At 45.6% G+C, this 16,567-nt stretch overlaps 1 protein-coding gene and 1 long non-coding RNA gene across 3 annotated transcripts in view; both read left to right on the top strand.

The window, feature by feature from the left end:
• LOC106813900 overlaps positions 1 to 5,612 on the top strand; it is a 21,285-nt gene extending 15,673 nt beyond the window's left edge. Inside the window, exons 2-3 of one of the 2 annotated variants that reach the window (XR_001394523.1) lie at positions 1,160 to 1,408; positions 5,567 to 5,612. This is a non-coding gene — a long non-coding RNA (uncharacterized LOC106813900). Of the gene's footprint in view, positions 1 to 1,159; positions 1,409 to 5,397; positions 5,425 to 5,566 lie in introns of those variants that run through there. The other variant, XR_001394522.1, reaches the window with a different exon arrangement.
• Positions 5,613 to 5,734: 122 nt separating this feature from the next.
• Positions 5,735 to 16,567, top strand: part of LOC106813896 (carnitine O-palmitoyltransferase 1, liver isoform-like) — a 28,728-nt gene continuing 17,895 nt past the window's right edge. Inside the window, exons 1-3 of the mRNA XM_014818140.1 lie at positions 5,735 to 5,817; positions 7,667 to 7,868; positions 15,734 to 15,880. Coding sequence (XP_014673626.1) covers positions 5,735 to 5,817; positions 7,667 to 7,868; positions 15,734 to 15,880 — 432 coding nt within the window. The remainder of the gene's footprint in view (positions 5,818 to 7,666; positions 7,869 to 15,733; positions 15,881 to 16,567) is intronic.

Below are 16,567 nucleotides of genomic sequence, written 5' to 3'. Positions count from 1 at the left end.
CCCTGCGGGCTATAGTACTAGAGGCTATAGGGCAAACAGAGGTAAACAGAGCTTGCACAAACATGATTATTAGGATTTCAAATGTTACATCATAACTATAAGGGTACCTCTTTCCTCAATGTGTTTGGCATCTTTGTATAAATATTAAATGATTATAATAAATAATTGGATAAATATGAGATAAATCTCTTCCTAATTTGGCACCACGCATACCACCACACGCTCGCTATGAGCGGTTGTTGGCCCGCGATCGAAAACGACACGGAGCGTCGCGTTGAAGAGAGCGTTCACCACGACGCTATGCGAGCTGCCTGCTATGCGAGCTGCGAGCTGAGAAAAAACTACAATGCGTCCAAGAGAACAATCAAGCGAACAATGCGAATTAAACAATCAAACTCTGGCTCTCGACACTGGCGCCGTCTACCGCCGTACTCATTCTGACCCGGGTCGCGTGCTGGTGCGCGTTCACACGGTGCAAATGAACCAGCGCTCGGGTCGTTTTCGAGAAAAAGTTTGTGTGGGCGCTTGGCCTGGGACGCATTTGACACGGGTCGTTTCGCTCCGTGTGAACGTGGCTATTCATTTCATGCCAATTCATTGCTCAAACTGTTAAGGATATTATTGTTATTAATCAGTTATTTACTCAAGACGTAGTGTTTGCGGTGATCGAACACGTTTACACAATCAAGGTCTAGAGAGTCGAGCAAAGTTCAACAATGGTTGCAGTTGCAAAGCTCCCACCTCCACCCACCCACATAACCAGTATTAGTCTAACTGAACCAAGAGTATGAGCAAATGTCTCTTTCATGCCCTATGAGTTTGTACTAGGCTCATGAAAATTTGTGTTGCTGCCATATCTTCCATGTATATAGGCACAGTGAATTGACACTGCATGTGTGGCTAGTACATTTTTGACATTTTCTGTGCTTTTAAACTGATGGAATGTCATTGAACTTGCTTTTATGCTTTATTGTGAGCAAGTATTAGTATATAGTCATAGGAATATTTCAACAGATTTCTAATTTTGGAAGGATATTGAAAATAGCATCTAGACAATCTCATAACTCAAGTAAACATGTATCGTAATGAGTTTCGCCCGCGATTACCAAAACTGTCCTTTTTAGTTTTTGAGCTCATGAGAAAGTGACGCCATTTCTAGATCTAAATCTCGGAGAACGTGCGCAGTCGACGAGAGCTATTTCCCCGGAGAGCGAGACACATTTAAGCAGGAGAGAGCGCAGGAGAGTGGCTACCTGTCGTCGCTGAGATGGCGGAAGCACGCCAAGCCGTAGCATTCAGCTTCGCGATCACCCACGACGGGCTTGAAGTCGACTTTGACCACGAGATCCTGGGAGACATCTGGCATGGTGGCATCCGCTCGTGGTACAAGCGTATGTGGCGTGCATTGGTAAGCATTTCTTTCTCTAAATCCTCAACCATCCGCCGTCTCCCATCGTTAGCCGCACACGCACGTTGTAGGAAACAGTGTTCGCGACAACTGTTGTATTCAAACCCATTTGAAATTACTCTAGGTTTGTGTCGACATTTCGAATTCGATCCGGGAATTGATGCGTGGGTATCAGGCAGACAGGACACTCTTAAAATTGCCAGGAGGCAGGATGATAGTGAGAGGTTGAATCTAGTGGCAGGGTGCGAAATTAATGGGAGTCCGGAGTCAAATACTTCCTGATTTACTGCCGGACTCCCTGATTTGACATATGCAGTAAGTCCGTGTGACTCCCTGAAAATTCTGCCATATTAACTAGTTCGTTCCAGAGCACGGCCTTGCGGAATTACCGTATTTTTTCAGCAAATGTCCAAAGAAAATTTGGCAGACGTGCAACCGCGTGAATCTTCAAAATAAGCACGTGTTATTGTTAATATCTTTAGTTTTGAACTTCAGACAGCAGACTCCCTCATTTTGCTGCAGACTCCCTCTTTTTGAGGGCAGGGAGTCCTACGACTCCCTTGTTCAAAAGTTGATTTCTACCCCTGTAGTGGCAACACGTAGAGCTACGAACACGGCACGTTTTTGTCAAATTGTCATGTTCTTCCCATTTTGTTTGTCGGTAATGGGACATAAGGCTGGTATCGTGGCAAGGTGGTGACAGCATTTATACTGTAATATATTACCACTAGGCCCTAGGGCTACCTAGAGCCTAGGGGGATTTCACATGAGTCTGTTCCATGCTTGAATAATTTTAAGTGCACAGTTATCACCTGAGCTTTTTTTCTGCAAAGTAGAGGAAAGTGGAGCACCTAACAATACAATTGCGTCGTATGTAGTGAAAGCAGTACTCGCTGAAACTTGTCGCAATGGTATGCGCTGCTTGTCCCCCTCCCCCGCCTGCAGTGAGTGTTTATAACCATATCCAAGGTAGAAAGTCCACACTAGACATTATCGCGTTTTTGTCCAGGGCAAAGTGCAGAGACTTTGCCTAGACTTGGACGCGAGCCAACAGTGTCATGTACATACATGTCACCCCGGGTTTTCGTTGGAAGCCGCAGCCACGGTGAAAATAATCGTCTATTTGAGCACTGTACGTCCGCTAATTTGAGCAGTGCTACTTTTACCACCGAAAAGTAGGCCATTTAGCCAATGTTATAGCCGTCTACATTTTTTCCCTATGTACCGGTTTTGGTAGAGAGGAGGGAGATGATGGCAACCTGCCTGCCAAAAAGTCCTGGATCTATGGGCAAAAACCACTATTTTCAGCCTCTGTAATATCTTATGAAAATGAATTAATTTAGTAAGTCTGCGATTGCTGACATAAGTGCCGTTATATGACGCGATGTAAATGTACCTAAACACGATATAAGAACACTGACCTGCGTCTGCGTTCGGTAAACTCTTATCGAGATATCTCGAGACAAGTGAGTAATTGCAAACAGTGTGTACTTTTGGCGCCCTACTCCTGTGTTGTCATTGATTTTATGTGTTGTCTGTCACATGAATAGCATCTAATCTTTTACCACAAGCAGGGTCAGGTTAAAGGTTTCGTAGGACCTGTGCACTTTTATCAATTGAATAATCACGTTTTTGTCGATTTTTTTTTTTACGATTTGCTGGGTCACCGTGATCTGTGCATTTATTTCGATGGTCCATGAATCAATACAAACCTTGGAGTATTGAAAAAAATCATTTCACAGAGTACAGCAAACATTTGCTGGACCTGAGGGCAGTACCCTAGGGTACATGCCTGTACCTAGGTGCCTAACCATAACCCTAACCTTAACCCTAACCCTAATCGCATCCTTAGGTATAATTTTAACCCTAACCCTAAAACTTACTCTAACCTCAACCTTAACTCTAATTCTAATCCTAACCTTAACCTAACCTTTTCTCTAGCCCTTACTCTAACTTGAACCCTAAACCTAACCCTAACTCTAACTATAATCCTAATCCGTACTCTAACCCTAACCTTAACCCTACCCTTAACTCTAACATTTACGCTAACCCTAACCTTAACCCTACCCTTAACTCTAACCTTGACGCTAACCCTAACCTTAACCCTAACCTTAACACTAACCATAACCTCGGGTCAATCCAGTGTGTCTCCTGATAATTGTATACTGATCACTCTTATTCAAAACTGCAAGGAATCAATTCTTTTTTTCTTTTTTTGAAGAATGCTTTTTGTCTACACTTTTAGACACATTTGAGATACTATTCTCATTGAATTTTATCACCCTACCCTTCTCACCTGTTCTCTGACACCACAATACTGCATGGGCCAATTATACTACATTTTTTCAGTTGTCCGATCAGGCAACTAGCTGATAGAATAACTTGTCCGACATGGACGATCACTTGTTCCGGGCAATCGGACAACCGTTAGTGCCCAGGGCTGATTTAACAACTACAATTTTTTAGTTGTCCAATCAGGCAACTAGCCAAAAGAATAACTTGTCAAACATAGATTCACTTGTCCCGGGCAATCGGACAACCGTTAGTGCCCAGGGCTGATTTAACAACTACAATTTTTTAGTTGTCCAATCAGGCAACTAGCCAAAAGAATAACTTGTCAAACATAGATTCACTTGTCCCGGGCAATCGGACAACCGTTAGTGTCGAGAGCTGGCCCATGTTACTAGACGAACCTTAAATAATCTGCAGCCATGCATAGCTCAGTAATAGGTGGAGTGCAGCAAACCAAGTTGTGTCAAATGTTGTCCAAAGGCACAGTTGTGTTCCGTGTCACAGGGGAGGCAGGGTAATTTACATACAATCAGGAGTCTATTGATAGACTGTCCTCATACAATTATTGTGCATCATTTTTGCACGTCATTGTAGGTTAGACCTTTGAGTAATCATTCAGAATGATTACTCCAAGGTTAGACACAGTTCCAACCCTCTGTTTGTGTGTGTGTGTGTGTGTGTGTGTGCGTGTGTGTGTGTGTGTGCGTGTGTGCGTGCGTGCGTGCGTACGTGAGTGCGTGAGTGTGTTAGTGTTGTACACAATGTCACACACCTCAATCTTTGGGTGATGCAGCACAATTGTGAAATGTCATCTGGAAATTATGCAGTTTATCACGGTAACACTGCGCAAAACTCAAGATAGTGTGTAACACAATTATCGCTGTAGTTTCAAAAAGAGCAACAGTATATATTGTAGAACTAATTAATATCGTATCGAGATTACTGGCAACTAGTGCAGCCGTTGATGTGAAATACGTGCGTGCTCCTCCTACCTACCAGTGCCACCCCTGAAACGCTGGCTTGGTTTACCGCAAACAAGATATATGCTGTTTCGTCTGCTGACAAATGCATCTGTAATCTACCATTAATCAACTTAAACGACATCGAGATTTTCAAAATTTCGGCGTTTTACATGATAGGGTAAGTAACTACACCACGGGTATACACCACAGGGATGGGATTGAAGTTGTACTGCATTCATCATTTATTAATTTATGCTATTTTGATTGCATCTTTATTACTAGTATCAGGAGTTAATAAAAGCAGATGTGCAATAATAACAGCACCTTTTCTGATAATATGTTAATTATTATCTAGCATGTAAATAATATTAATTAGTGATATAATCTAGTATATTGGCGAAAATCAAACTCGAGTTGGCAGCTAGCTGCGACTCTCTCGCGTTGGTCAAATAGGAAATGTCAAAATAAAACGGGCAAAGTTTACTAATTCCACTGAAACTACGACGTGGTTGTTCCATTTCACCGTTGTACGCTCTCATGTACTTTAAAATACGCTCTTGATAAAATGAAGATCGTCATTGTTAAAAAATATAAAAAAAAGCATTTTCTGGTTATGTAAGTAACACGTACCTTTCTTTGGCGACAAGGGAAGCATTCATTACCTTAACATATTTGTAAGCTAAAGAAAGCTAATGAATAATTAGTGGCATAAATTAATGATCAATTTGTTTGCAGCATGATCTCAGGGCAGGCATCTACCCTGTTAAGCAGTACTCTCATCTGTTTGCAGCAGGATCTCAGGGCAGGCATCTACCCTGCTAAGCCATACTCTCTCATCTGTTTGCAGCATGATATCAGGGCAGGCGGCTACCCTGTTAAGCAGTACTCTCTCATCTGTTTGCAGCATGATCTCAGGGCAGGCATCTACCCTGCTAAGCCATACTCTCTCATCTGTTTGCAGCATGGTCTCAGGGCAGGCATCTACCCTGCTAAGCCATACTCTCTCATCTGTTTGCAGCATGATCTCAGGGCAGGCATCTACCCTGCTAAGCCATACTCTCTCATCGTCTTCATGGTCATCAACGTTTTGCTGCGCATGCTCGACTACGACCCATCGTGGGGAGGCATAGATGCTATTGACCGCCACATACCGCTGTGAGTAACTCTTAGTTTTGCGTCCCTTTAATTGGCCTATCCATCTTTGGACGGATACTGCCACGGGCTCGCTTCGGATATTGTTACCCGTTTAGTCGAGCTTAGCCGATTTGTACGTGTTTTTTTGGGGGACGCACACGTAAATTACGAGTAGTATTGTGACAGTCCTTGGGGGCAGTGGTCCTCGGAGCTTATTTGGCTGGATAGACGTTTATTGGGCTAATTGTTGGACAGGCGTTTACTCACTCGCACGGAAAACCTGTTGCTGTTGGCCCTTATACCTCAGAGATTCTGATTCTGCTGTCAGCTCTGGAGATCATTATGATCATTATCAAGAGCTAATAATCAAGAGCTAATAAAGGTATTATTAGCTCTTGTCATTATGGATAGCTTTAGTTCATTACCATTGAGCACGTGCACCTAATTATTAGTAGATTTTGCAGGTTTGGTCAATTATTTTTTGGTGTGTTTGCGCGTTTCGAGGTTCTAGCAAAGCGAGTACCGCAGGTGCTCACCCAGCTAGTGGGGGTGGGGCATGCCCCCCGGAAATCTTTTGAAAAAATGGTGCAATTTCGTGCATTCTAAGCTATTGTGGTGCATTATAAGCACTGTTCTATATGGAAGAACAGTGATTTTCGTCAGCGAGGCGGTGTTTTTGGACAAATTTCTGTGTGGCGGCTGAGAATTTGAGCGAGGCGGCCCGCCTCACTCGTGTCAATGCAGGGGAAACACTGATTAGTATTATAGAGGTTGTTGATTACGGTATATAGTACTAAGTAGGGTGTACTAAGAGAATATTCACGGAGAATTGGAAGGAATATGAGGAGACTGTTCGTAAACCAACATCTCAGTTGGAACAATACAGGTGTGCCGAATAATACTATATACTAAATATAATAATGCCGAATAATACTGGGGATACTCGTCTGTATCTTTACCTCTGCCCAACGGAGTTGGAGGGGAGGTTATGTGATCGGTCTCGTGCGTTCGTATTTGTTAGTGTGTGTGTTCGTGTAGCCAGCAGCAGGCCAGTCAGTGTTAGTGTGTTAGTGTGTTGGTGCGATCGATATTAGCGCGTCCAGCGAGCGTGTACATGTGAGCGAGCAGCAGCAACGAGCGGCTGCTACGAGCTATGTTGCTGGCGAAGGTATGCACTCTCCGTGAGTGCCCTCTGTCTAGTTATATCTTTTATGCATTTGTTTGTGATTGGAAAATAAGTCGATAGCGGGGAGAGCTTCTCCGTTGCATTGTTTTGGTAATAGATTAGAGCTGCGAATGAAGGTGGGGGTGTGGACGTGGCAGGAAAAGAGTTAGTAATAGGCTTAGGGTAAGGGTAGTGTTAGGCTTAGAGTATGGGTTAGGGTTAGTATTAGGGTAAGGTTAGCCTTTGGGTTAAGGTTAGAGTGAGGGTTAAGGTTAGGGTTAGGATCAGGGTTAAGGTTAGGGTTGAGGATAGGGTTAAGGTTAAGGTTAGAGTTAGGATCAGGGTTAGGATTAGAGTTAGGATCAGGGTTAGGATTAGAGTTAGGATCAGGGTTAGCGTTAAGGTTCGAGTTAGGATCAGGGTTAGCGTTAAGGTTAAAGTTAGGATCAGGGTTAGCGTCAAGGTTAGAGTTAGGATCAGGGTTAGCGTTAAGGTTAGAGTTAGGATCAGGGTTAGCGTTAAGGTTAGAAAAATTCAATCCAGACTGCATGCTACCACTGCTCACAGTGTGTATATCCGCAATAGCGTTTCTGTTTACGTTCGTCGAACGGTGATTTACGTTCAGCTGACGCTCAGGGTTAAACACTACATACTGTCTGCATCTTCGCGTCCCATTGGTTTTGCACAAGCTCATGATCTCCAAAGGCGGCAGGACATGCCGCGCTACACGGCTGAAAAAGGCTCACTGAAACGTGGAACACTCTGCATCCGTCTTAGTCATCACGTTTGGCTGCGCATTAAGGCGCATGAATCGGCGTCGTTACGGCTCGACTACGACCATCGTGGGGCGACATCGTACATAGTCATGTCTATTGCGACCCCGCCGACAAACACTCCACAGCTCATAGTACACTGAGTCGTATGAGTACAACGTGACTTTAGATTTGACGAACTCACTTGTAAATAGAGCCTGAATGGCTGCTTATCTTTTTGGAGCACGGAAGATACCTAGAGCCGCGCTACGGGCATCGCTTCGGTATATTGTTGAGCCCGAGCACCGTCGGCGCAAAAAGAATCTTAATAGTCGAGCCATTTAAGACAATTGTCAAGACTACATGGGAGTCACAGTATAGATCCGTGCGTCGCAAGAGCTAGATCACGATTTTGTAACGTGTTTTTTTTGGGGGGACAGCAACAACTAAAATTACGAGTAAGTAATTGTGACAGTACCATTGGAAGAGGTCAGTGGTCCTTCAAGTTTTATTGTCTAATTGTTGGACAGGCCTTTACTCACAGGTCATCGCAGAACGGCTCAGACTGAGCGAGGCTTGCTGCTTGCCTTACTATATGTATATCCCGCTTTGAAGGTGATGGAATGGTGGCCAGCGTATCCGTATTAGAGGCCGCCCGCTGGCCGGCGTTGGCGGCGCCTTCGCGGCGAATAATCCGCTTTGCAAGAATGTTCAAGCCTAAGAATTTACGTAAACGCTTTGCGTAGACTTTACACGAGGCTGGAGCGAGTGCCGTAAACCACTGCGAAATCTGTCCCGCAGGTGTTTCCAAACATAACGCAGGCATATCATTATTTTAATTAAGAACAAACATTAATAAAATTACTACTCCAATCCTAAAAATAATAATAAATAATTACCGAAATACTACAGCAGACAGGTCGGCGCTTGACGCTTCTTCCTGTCATACGCTTGGGCCATTGGCTTTTCGTTGTATAAGCGAGTTCGTAGTTACCGTGTAACGTTGCACACCGGCACGTGTACGTGCACACGCAGCGCAACATGCAACCGAGGTGTACGTTACACACGGTGGCAACAAGCACGCACGTGTACGTGCACACACACGCCACGCACGCAACGCGCGCCCGTGTAACAGTAAAGCACAACGCACGCACGCACCAGCGTGTACGTGCATCACGCACCGCACAAGCACGGCAACGTGTTAATAAAACCCGTTTTGGGGGCAACGCGCCAACAGCATCGCAACGCACGAGCACGTGTACCGGGCACACTAGCACGCACGCGCGCCCGTATGTACGACGCTCGGGCTACAAAACGACGGGAAAACCGATGCGTTGGCTGGTTTGGGCCCTTATACGTCAGAGATTCTGATTCACAGCGCACTGGTTAGCGGTGCACAGCATTAAACGGCAGGGACCTTCACGCACTAATGAGCACTACCAAGTGTTAACGCTGCCACACACAGACTAATAAGTCAGGGAGGGCTAATAAAGTTATTAATTAGCCATCTGGTCATTAGCTGGATCACTTTATAAGTTCAATCTACCAGCACGTGCCACGCACACGCCCGTGCACTAATTATTATGACAGAGTCTGCAACGCACAGAGGTCTTAGCGTGGTCAGAGGCGTGTCTATGGGCGTACCAATTAATTATTTTGGTTGTGTTTGCGCGAATTTCAGAAAGTCTAGCAAAGACCAGTACCCACTGGCAGGTGGCCACCACGCACGTGTAAGCAGCTAGTGGAGAGCGCGAGCGCGCGCGCAGCGACGTGTAACTAGTTGCATTCAGCTGAAAAAATGGTAACCAATTTCGTGCATTCTTAACAACGTTATTGTGGGCATTATAAAGCACTGTTCCTAACGTTATGGAAGGTCACGCACAGCACGAGTGCACCGTGTTATCGTTCTACATCAAGCACGACCAGGAGCCAGCGTGTTTTTGGACAATTTTCTGTGTGGACGGCGTGAGAAATGTGAGCGACGGACGCCCGCTGTGTACCAACATCTAACAGTGTCACACACAATCGGCGACAAGGCGAAAGCGAGCCACGCACTCGCGAGATAGTGTACGTACACAACGCACGCACGCAAGTGTACGTGCAGATAGACTAACGCTTACGCAACGCTACGGAGGTTGATTGTAGATGATACCAACGGTATAACGCCCACGTACGATACTAGCACATACGGGCGGCTGGTTGTTAAACGTGCTGACAACGAGAATAATCCACAGGAGAATTGGAAAGGAATGATGAGGGGACTGTTACGATAACACAACGCAAACGCGTTGACTATACTCTGCATCGAACATCACTATTCTGGAACCATAATACACCGCACCGAGTCTGTGGCTCAAAAATATCAGATCGTCACATATATCCACGCACGCAACAGCAACGCACCTAAATAATATAGCACAAATTCGGCCCACCGATAAATACTATGGGGATACGTCGTAGCAAGCGGTATCTTTTTACCGTCATGGGACCAACGGAGTTGGGAGGGAGGTTATGTGATCGCTCTCATGTTGGCGTTCGTATTTTTGAGTGTGTGTGTTCGTGTACCAGCATAGGCGAGGCCAGTCCAGTGTTAGTGTGTTAGTGTGTTGGTGCGATGCAATACTTAGCGGCGGTGCCAGCGAGCGTGGTACCAAATGTGAGCGAGCACACAACGAGCCGGCTGCTTACGAGCCTATTGTTGGATGGCGAAGGTTATGCCACTCATCCGTGAGTTGCCGCTATGTCTAGTTAGATATCTTATAGCATTTGTTTGTAAGATTTGGAAACATAAAAGTAAGCACGCACGCACCGTCACGCACGTCGAACGGTAAGCAACGGGGAGTAGCTATACCTCGCTTGTCACAATTGTTCGCGAGCGGGTCTAAGAGACGTCGAAACAGCTGTACTGCGAATGAAGGTTAGCAGGCGAGCGTGTGGACGTGGCAGGAAAAAGAGTTAGTAATAGGCATTCGAGGATAAAGGGTAGTGCTTTAAGGCTTAGAGGATATGGGATTAAGGGTTAGTATTAAGGTAAGGTTAGCCCTTGGGTTAACGGTTAGAGTGAAGGGGTTAAAGGTTAGGGTTAGGATCAGGTTAAGGTATAGGGTTAGGATAGGGTTAACAGGTTAACGTTAGAGTTAGGATCAAGGGTTAGGATTAGAGTAGGATCTAGGGGTTAGGATTAGAGTTAGGATCAGGGTTAGCGTCTAAGAGCGGCACTGACGTGTAGACGGTTGTAGGCGACTCAGCGTGCTTTTATTCAGTATGAATGAACTGTGGCATATCAGAGTGATTCATAACGCAATATATGAGGTAGTCACAGCTCATCAATAGGCCCTCAGAGTTATCAGGCACTCATAAGTAGCACAGCAGATGGAGTATCAGGCCATTTAAAAGTGGCTTAAAGATAGCATAAAGATGCACGCGAGGTCTATGGTAGCGTTTTGAGATATTATCACCTATTTAGAGTTAGGTATGATTCAGGTGTTCAGGCGCACAGTTGATATGGTTAAATGAGCTTAAGGATAGGATTGGAGCAGCTATAGCGTTTAGCACCTTTCAATACAAGGTCTCAAGCAAGTTAGCCATTTAGAGCTATGGCGTAGTGTTAGGAGATTTTAGCTTGAGAGCGTTAGAGATATTACATCATCATAGGTGGTGCTGAGATATAGGCAATGTAAGGGTAGGGTGCTGACGCGCGCACTGCAAACTGACGCTGTTGATTGATCCGCGTCGCTACCCGTACGAGCTTGCCGAGTACGTACTAGTATATCTAACGAAAATCGGGTGCATACCCGCAATACAGCTTTACGCAACGTTGATGAATCAAGCCGCGTCCGTCCTGAGAGGTATTTTAGAGACTATAGGTGAGTGCAAATGAGCAAGGCCACGTGGTCATTGAGGCTGTACACGGTCTCGCATGGGTCTTTGGCCGTCTACCTACCTGCGCTTTGTCCTTCAAATGCACATATAGTTTTCAAGTGCGGATTTTACCATAATACAGGCGACAGCTGGGTATATAATTTTGTACAAGCACATTGACACTGTCAAGCCGGCTACCAGAAAGATAGTACTCCCTGATCAAGACCAAGAAAAGCACAGTGGGTGATAGCCACGAGGTGGTTTGATAGTGAGATTAGCGAGCTTCATTGCTGGAAAGAGATAGCATATTCCTGGCTAACAGCTTATACATCGAGGAGTAAAGATGAAATTACAGTGAGCGCAAGAGGATTTGGTGTAAGAGAGGTCGTACACTTGTCTGCACAGAAACGAGGCAGAGATTGCCGTAGAAAGAAAAAGAATGTAGAGGAGAAGAAGGCAAGGAAGGCTAATTACTAATACGTGGTCGCCGGCAGTTGAGAGAGAGAGAGAGAGCACGGGAAACGGTTAGACGGACCGTCAAGGCAACTCTAAAGATGAAGCCCACCTAAAAAAATATGGCTAGAGAAGAGTATAGAGAGAGAGAGATAGAAGAAGAGAGACGTGACACGCGGAGGTAGACCCGGTCTGAGGGGCGTGGGTATGGGAGAGAGACGTAGAGAGAGGAAGGGCAGAAGAATTACTGAGTGGTTTCTCGACCACAAAGGCGCCAATTGGTTGCAAATAATTTTAATACAGTATTCTTACAAGTGTGGGCCTCAAATTTGACTAAGTTGCTGCCCCGATTCCCCGTCCTTGTGCAAACCGAGGTTGATTTTCAAATAATGCAGCGGCACGCTCCCCGCTAGCTGGCCACACTCCACTCCCACGAAAGCAGGGAATTAGCATATGGGAATTCCTGGAATGTCCGTCTAATCTGAATTCGTGGCATACAGTGACGTGACATTGACACTCAGGGGTGGGGAGAGGAGAAGAGGAGCACGACAGGGCGGGACTGGGTTCGCTGTGCAGGGTGCAGATGAGAGAGAGAGAGAGGGGCGGACTGGTCGCCGCAGGAGAGAGAGAGAGAGAGAGGTGGCGGACGTGCGTGCGTCTTGCTGGTACGCAGTGCGATGATGATCATAGAGAGAGACAGATGACGTGTGAAAATGTTTGCGGCATAATCTAAAGAGGTCGCCCAGCAGTGAGAGAGAAGACGAGAGAGAGAGGCGGAAAAACTATAATAATAACCTTAAAGGGAGGGCCAGGAGTCAGTCCGTGGTACGGGAGGTTTACTGGCATAACGCAGACATGTAGCTTGAATGAAGGTAGGTAGAGAGACAAGAAGACAGTACGTAGAACGCGCAAACGCATTTGGTGCTTCACCGCAGAGGGTAGAGATGAATTTTAAATTGTATGAATAGAGAGAAAAGTGAGATGTACGGACTGGTCATCAAAGCACGCTACGAGTGAGAGGAGAGAAAGTATTAGAGAAGTATGGGGCGCGCGAGTAGCAGCGAACTTGCGCCGCAGCAAGTGAGAGGAGAGCACAGGAGACAGAAGCGGAGTAACCGGTGCTTCTCCGTTTTGCGAGGGCGGAGCCAAGGCGAACCGGCTCGCCGCCGGGAGCAAGAAGAAGTAGGCGAGTATTGTGACCAGATTATTTAGGTTTCTTAGGCAACAGAGCGTCTGACACTTAGTTCGCCTCAGTGTACGAGTTTCTCGAGCGGTGCGGATATGTGTGTCATCAATAATCACAAATAGTGTTGCGTTACTAGTTAGTAATGGTTATATACGGGGCCGAGAATCTATAGAGCTAGTTTAGAGCACTCGATAGCTTGAGGTTATTGCGATATTCACTTTTTAATTGCTATTCTCTTATCATAAATTATACAGCATATTAACTCTACACGCTGGAATCTCACTGAGACCTATAATGTCCCAGTTTATAACGATATTACACATCGCGATATGTGAGCACCTTTAAACTAGAATTATAAAATTTCCACCAGTGGACTAACATCTCGCCCTATCACCCGGTCTGTAGCCGCTTAGCTTGGATAGTGGTTTTGCGCAAACTTATCAGAATCGTGGCCATTTGAGTGGCGACCACGGGCGACCCCGTAATCGCAACGGCTCAAATGCCCCAGAAGCTAACCAGCTAATTAAATGTAGGCTATTGAGTGAAAACTAGCTGCCGTTACAACGTGCGATGGCGTCGTGCGTGCTTCGGTGGGATAATAGGTATGATGCGTATGCTTGCAGTCAGCAGTAGCATTGCGGGTGTTGATGCGATGGCCGTGCGTAGCGTGCGTGTGTGCGTGCGATGTGTGCGTGCGTAGCGTGCGGGTGTGCGTGCGTGACGTGCGTTAGCGTGGGTGGGTAAAATGTGTATGATTAGTATTTTTGGCAGGTGCTAGTAGCATTGCGTGTGTGTGTGCGTGCGTGCGTTGCGTGGCGAGTCGTGCGTGAGCGTGGTGGGTAATGTGTATGATTAAGTATGCTTTCAGAGGCCAGCTAACATTGCGGGTGTGCGTGGGCCGTGCGTGGGCGGCGTGACGTGTGTGACGTGGCGTGCGTGCGTGCGTGGGGTGGGTAATCGGTATAATTAAGTATGCTTGCAGGTGGCAGTACAGCATTGCGGGTGCGTGCGAGATGTGCGTGCGGGCGTGCGCTGCGTGTGGTGGTAATGGTATGATTAGTAATGCTTGCAGGTGGCAGTAGCAATTGCGGGTGTCGTGTGTGTGCGTGGCGTGGCGTGCGTGGCGTGCGTATGCGTGCGGCGTGCGTGCGGCGGCGTGCGTGGGTAATGGTATGATTAGATATGCTTTGCAGTGTGGCAGTAGCCATTGCGGATGATGTGTGTGTTGTGCGTGTGTGCGTGTTTAGTGTGCGTGCGTGCGTGCCGTGCGTGCGTCGGTGCGGTGTGTTGCTTAATGGAACTCATTGTCTGAGCAGGACTGAAGGAGCCGAATATTGCAATGAGCCGTGAGGTGTTGTATGTGCCGTCATTGAACGAAGTTTGAAGGGGGTATATGAGTCATCTTACGGTCGGGCGGGCGGGGGGCGGGCAGGCGAGCGGGCGTTCGTTCAAAAAAGTTTGTGGCGCAAACTAGCTCTCCGACAGTTTTCTAAGGGATCCAATCAAACTTAATACACTTGATCACCATGAAGTGTAGATGTGCGTGACATATTTTTGCTTGCGTCGGTAACCGGCGTTGCAATGGAAAACGCGTATCTCATCACTCTTTGTCTGATTTTTTTTTTTTAATTCCATCATTTTTTGAAGTCTCCGTGTATATCTTTACTCAATTATATATGCACACCATGACTCTCCCATTTCCCCTCTGGCAAAGGTATCGCAGAGTGTATTAATCACTATCCAGTGATGCTCATTGGGGTCGTTGTTCGTATCAGGTACTAACAGATATGTACCCGAGGTAGCATATATGTATACACTAAAAGTGTACCCAGACTATATACTACAGAAGTGCTACCTCATAAACCCTAAACACAACGCCTCAACCCTAACCACTAACCCTAAACATACCTTCATATAAAAATATAAACATAATACTAAGACAACAGCTAAAACATACCTGCGGGTACAATCTGTAGTACCGTGATACGTACAACACGAACCCCATACTGCATCTAGTGATTAGCGTCCATCTAGTATATAAATGGTTTTGTTGTTCTAAGGCTATTACTCCTAACATTCAAAAGGCCATTAACACTCGTCTGTACAGACTACCAGGGGTCACTTCCAAGAGGTGCGCGACGTGCCTATCGCTGGCAATGGAACACTGAGTAGAAGTTAGTATTTACTGTAATGCATAAACAGTGCTCTATCAATCTTGATCTTATAGCTGATTAAAGGCTGAGAAAACTTTATCCATCTGTTGTAGGTTTAGTTTCGTTAACAGATAGGAAAGAGCAAAATCAACAGAATATTAACGAAACAGATATATGGACAAGCATATTAAAACAGACTATATAAAGAGCGTATGTGTTATTAGGATGAGTTAGGTAGTATGCCTTACACTGTAGAAAAAAGGTAGACTGAGTAGACGTAACACATGTGTTACCGTAACTTACCTGTATGCTGTATGGAAGAGTCGCGATACCTTGTTTCATGTCTCGGGCGGCTGCCTCGTTACAGTTCCTGAATGTCGGTGCGGCCCCCTACTGGAAGGACAGCAGTATGAAAACACTGTCAAACTGTGCGGAGGAATTTCGAGAAGGGAATACGGAAGAAGACTGCAGAGATATCTGTAGCGCTGAAATCGATGGTGGGCACCAAACTAACGTAAGTGCATAGCCTTAAACGTGCGGCCGCGAAGTTTTAACTCTCTGTTAATACTCGTCGATCGCGCCGTATACGAACAATCTATATTCAACCGTACGATTGGCTTTTCGCAAAACTGCACGTTTTATCGTTGTTCCGTAAGCTTTCACGTACGTGATGGTTAGTAATCATAACTTTCTCATTCGGGTCAGCAGCTTGGCTACTATGTTTTGTAATGGTCGTAATTAATGGTAGGCAGTTATTTACAGTCAAAAACCAAGTAATTAGTGGACTGCATTAAGGTTGCAATTATATGAGCTGAGTTATCACCTCTATAGAGAGCAAAAAATCTGGTTATGAATTGACATTTTTACTGGTTTCACTTTGAGTCGATACAATTTTTAAAAACCGAAGCAGGTTAATTTCAACTTAGGGGCCGACACTCCTAAAATATAGCAAAGGAAGCATGTGTGAATCTACTGTGTTTATGGGTTGACACTATTATTGACAACAGCGGGTAATAGAGAGAGATTTTTCACACGCCGGGCGAGTGTTAAATTTTAGCCAACGAGTGCGCCTATTCTGTGTTTCTTGATCAGAGATGCCGAACGCATACGATTTTATTCGTATTTTATATCGAATTTGTTTGCATTAGTTGACCAACTCACGACCAGTTTTGCATACAACATAACATGTTTTATTCGACTG

Source organism: Priapulus caudatus, unplaced genomic scaffold (assembly GCF_000485595.1).
Source record: "Priapulus caudatus unplaced genomic scaffold, Priapulus_caudatus-5.0.1 Scaffold841, whole genome shotgun sequence".
NCBI classification, from domain to species: Eukaryota; Metazoa; Priapulida; class Priapulimorpha; order Priapulimorphida; family Priapulidae; genus Priapulus; species Priapulus caudatus.
This window is presented reverse-complemented; position numbering and strand designations above follow the sequence as displayed.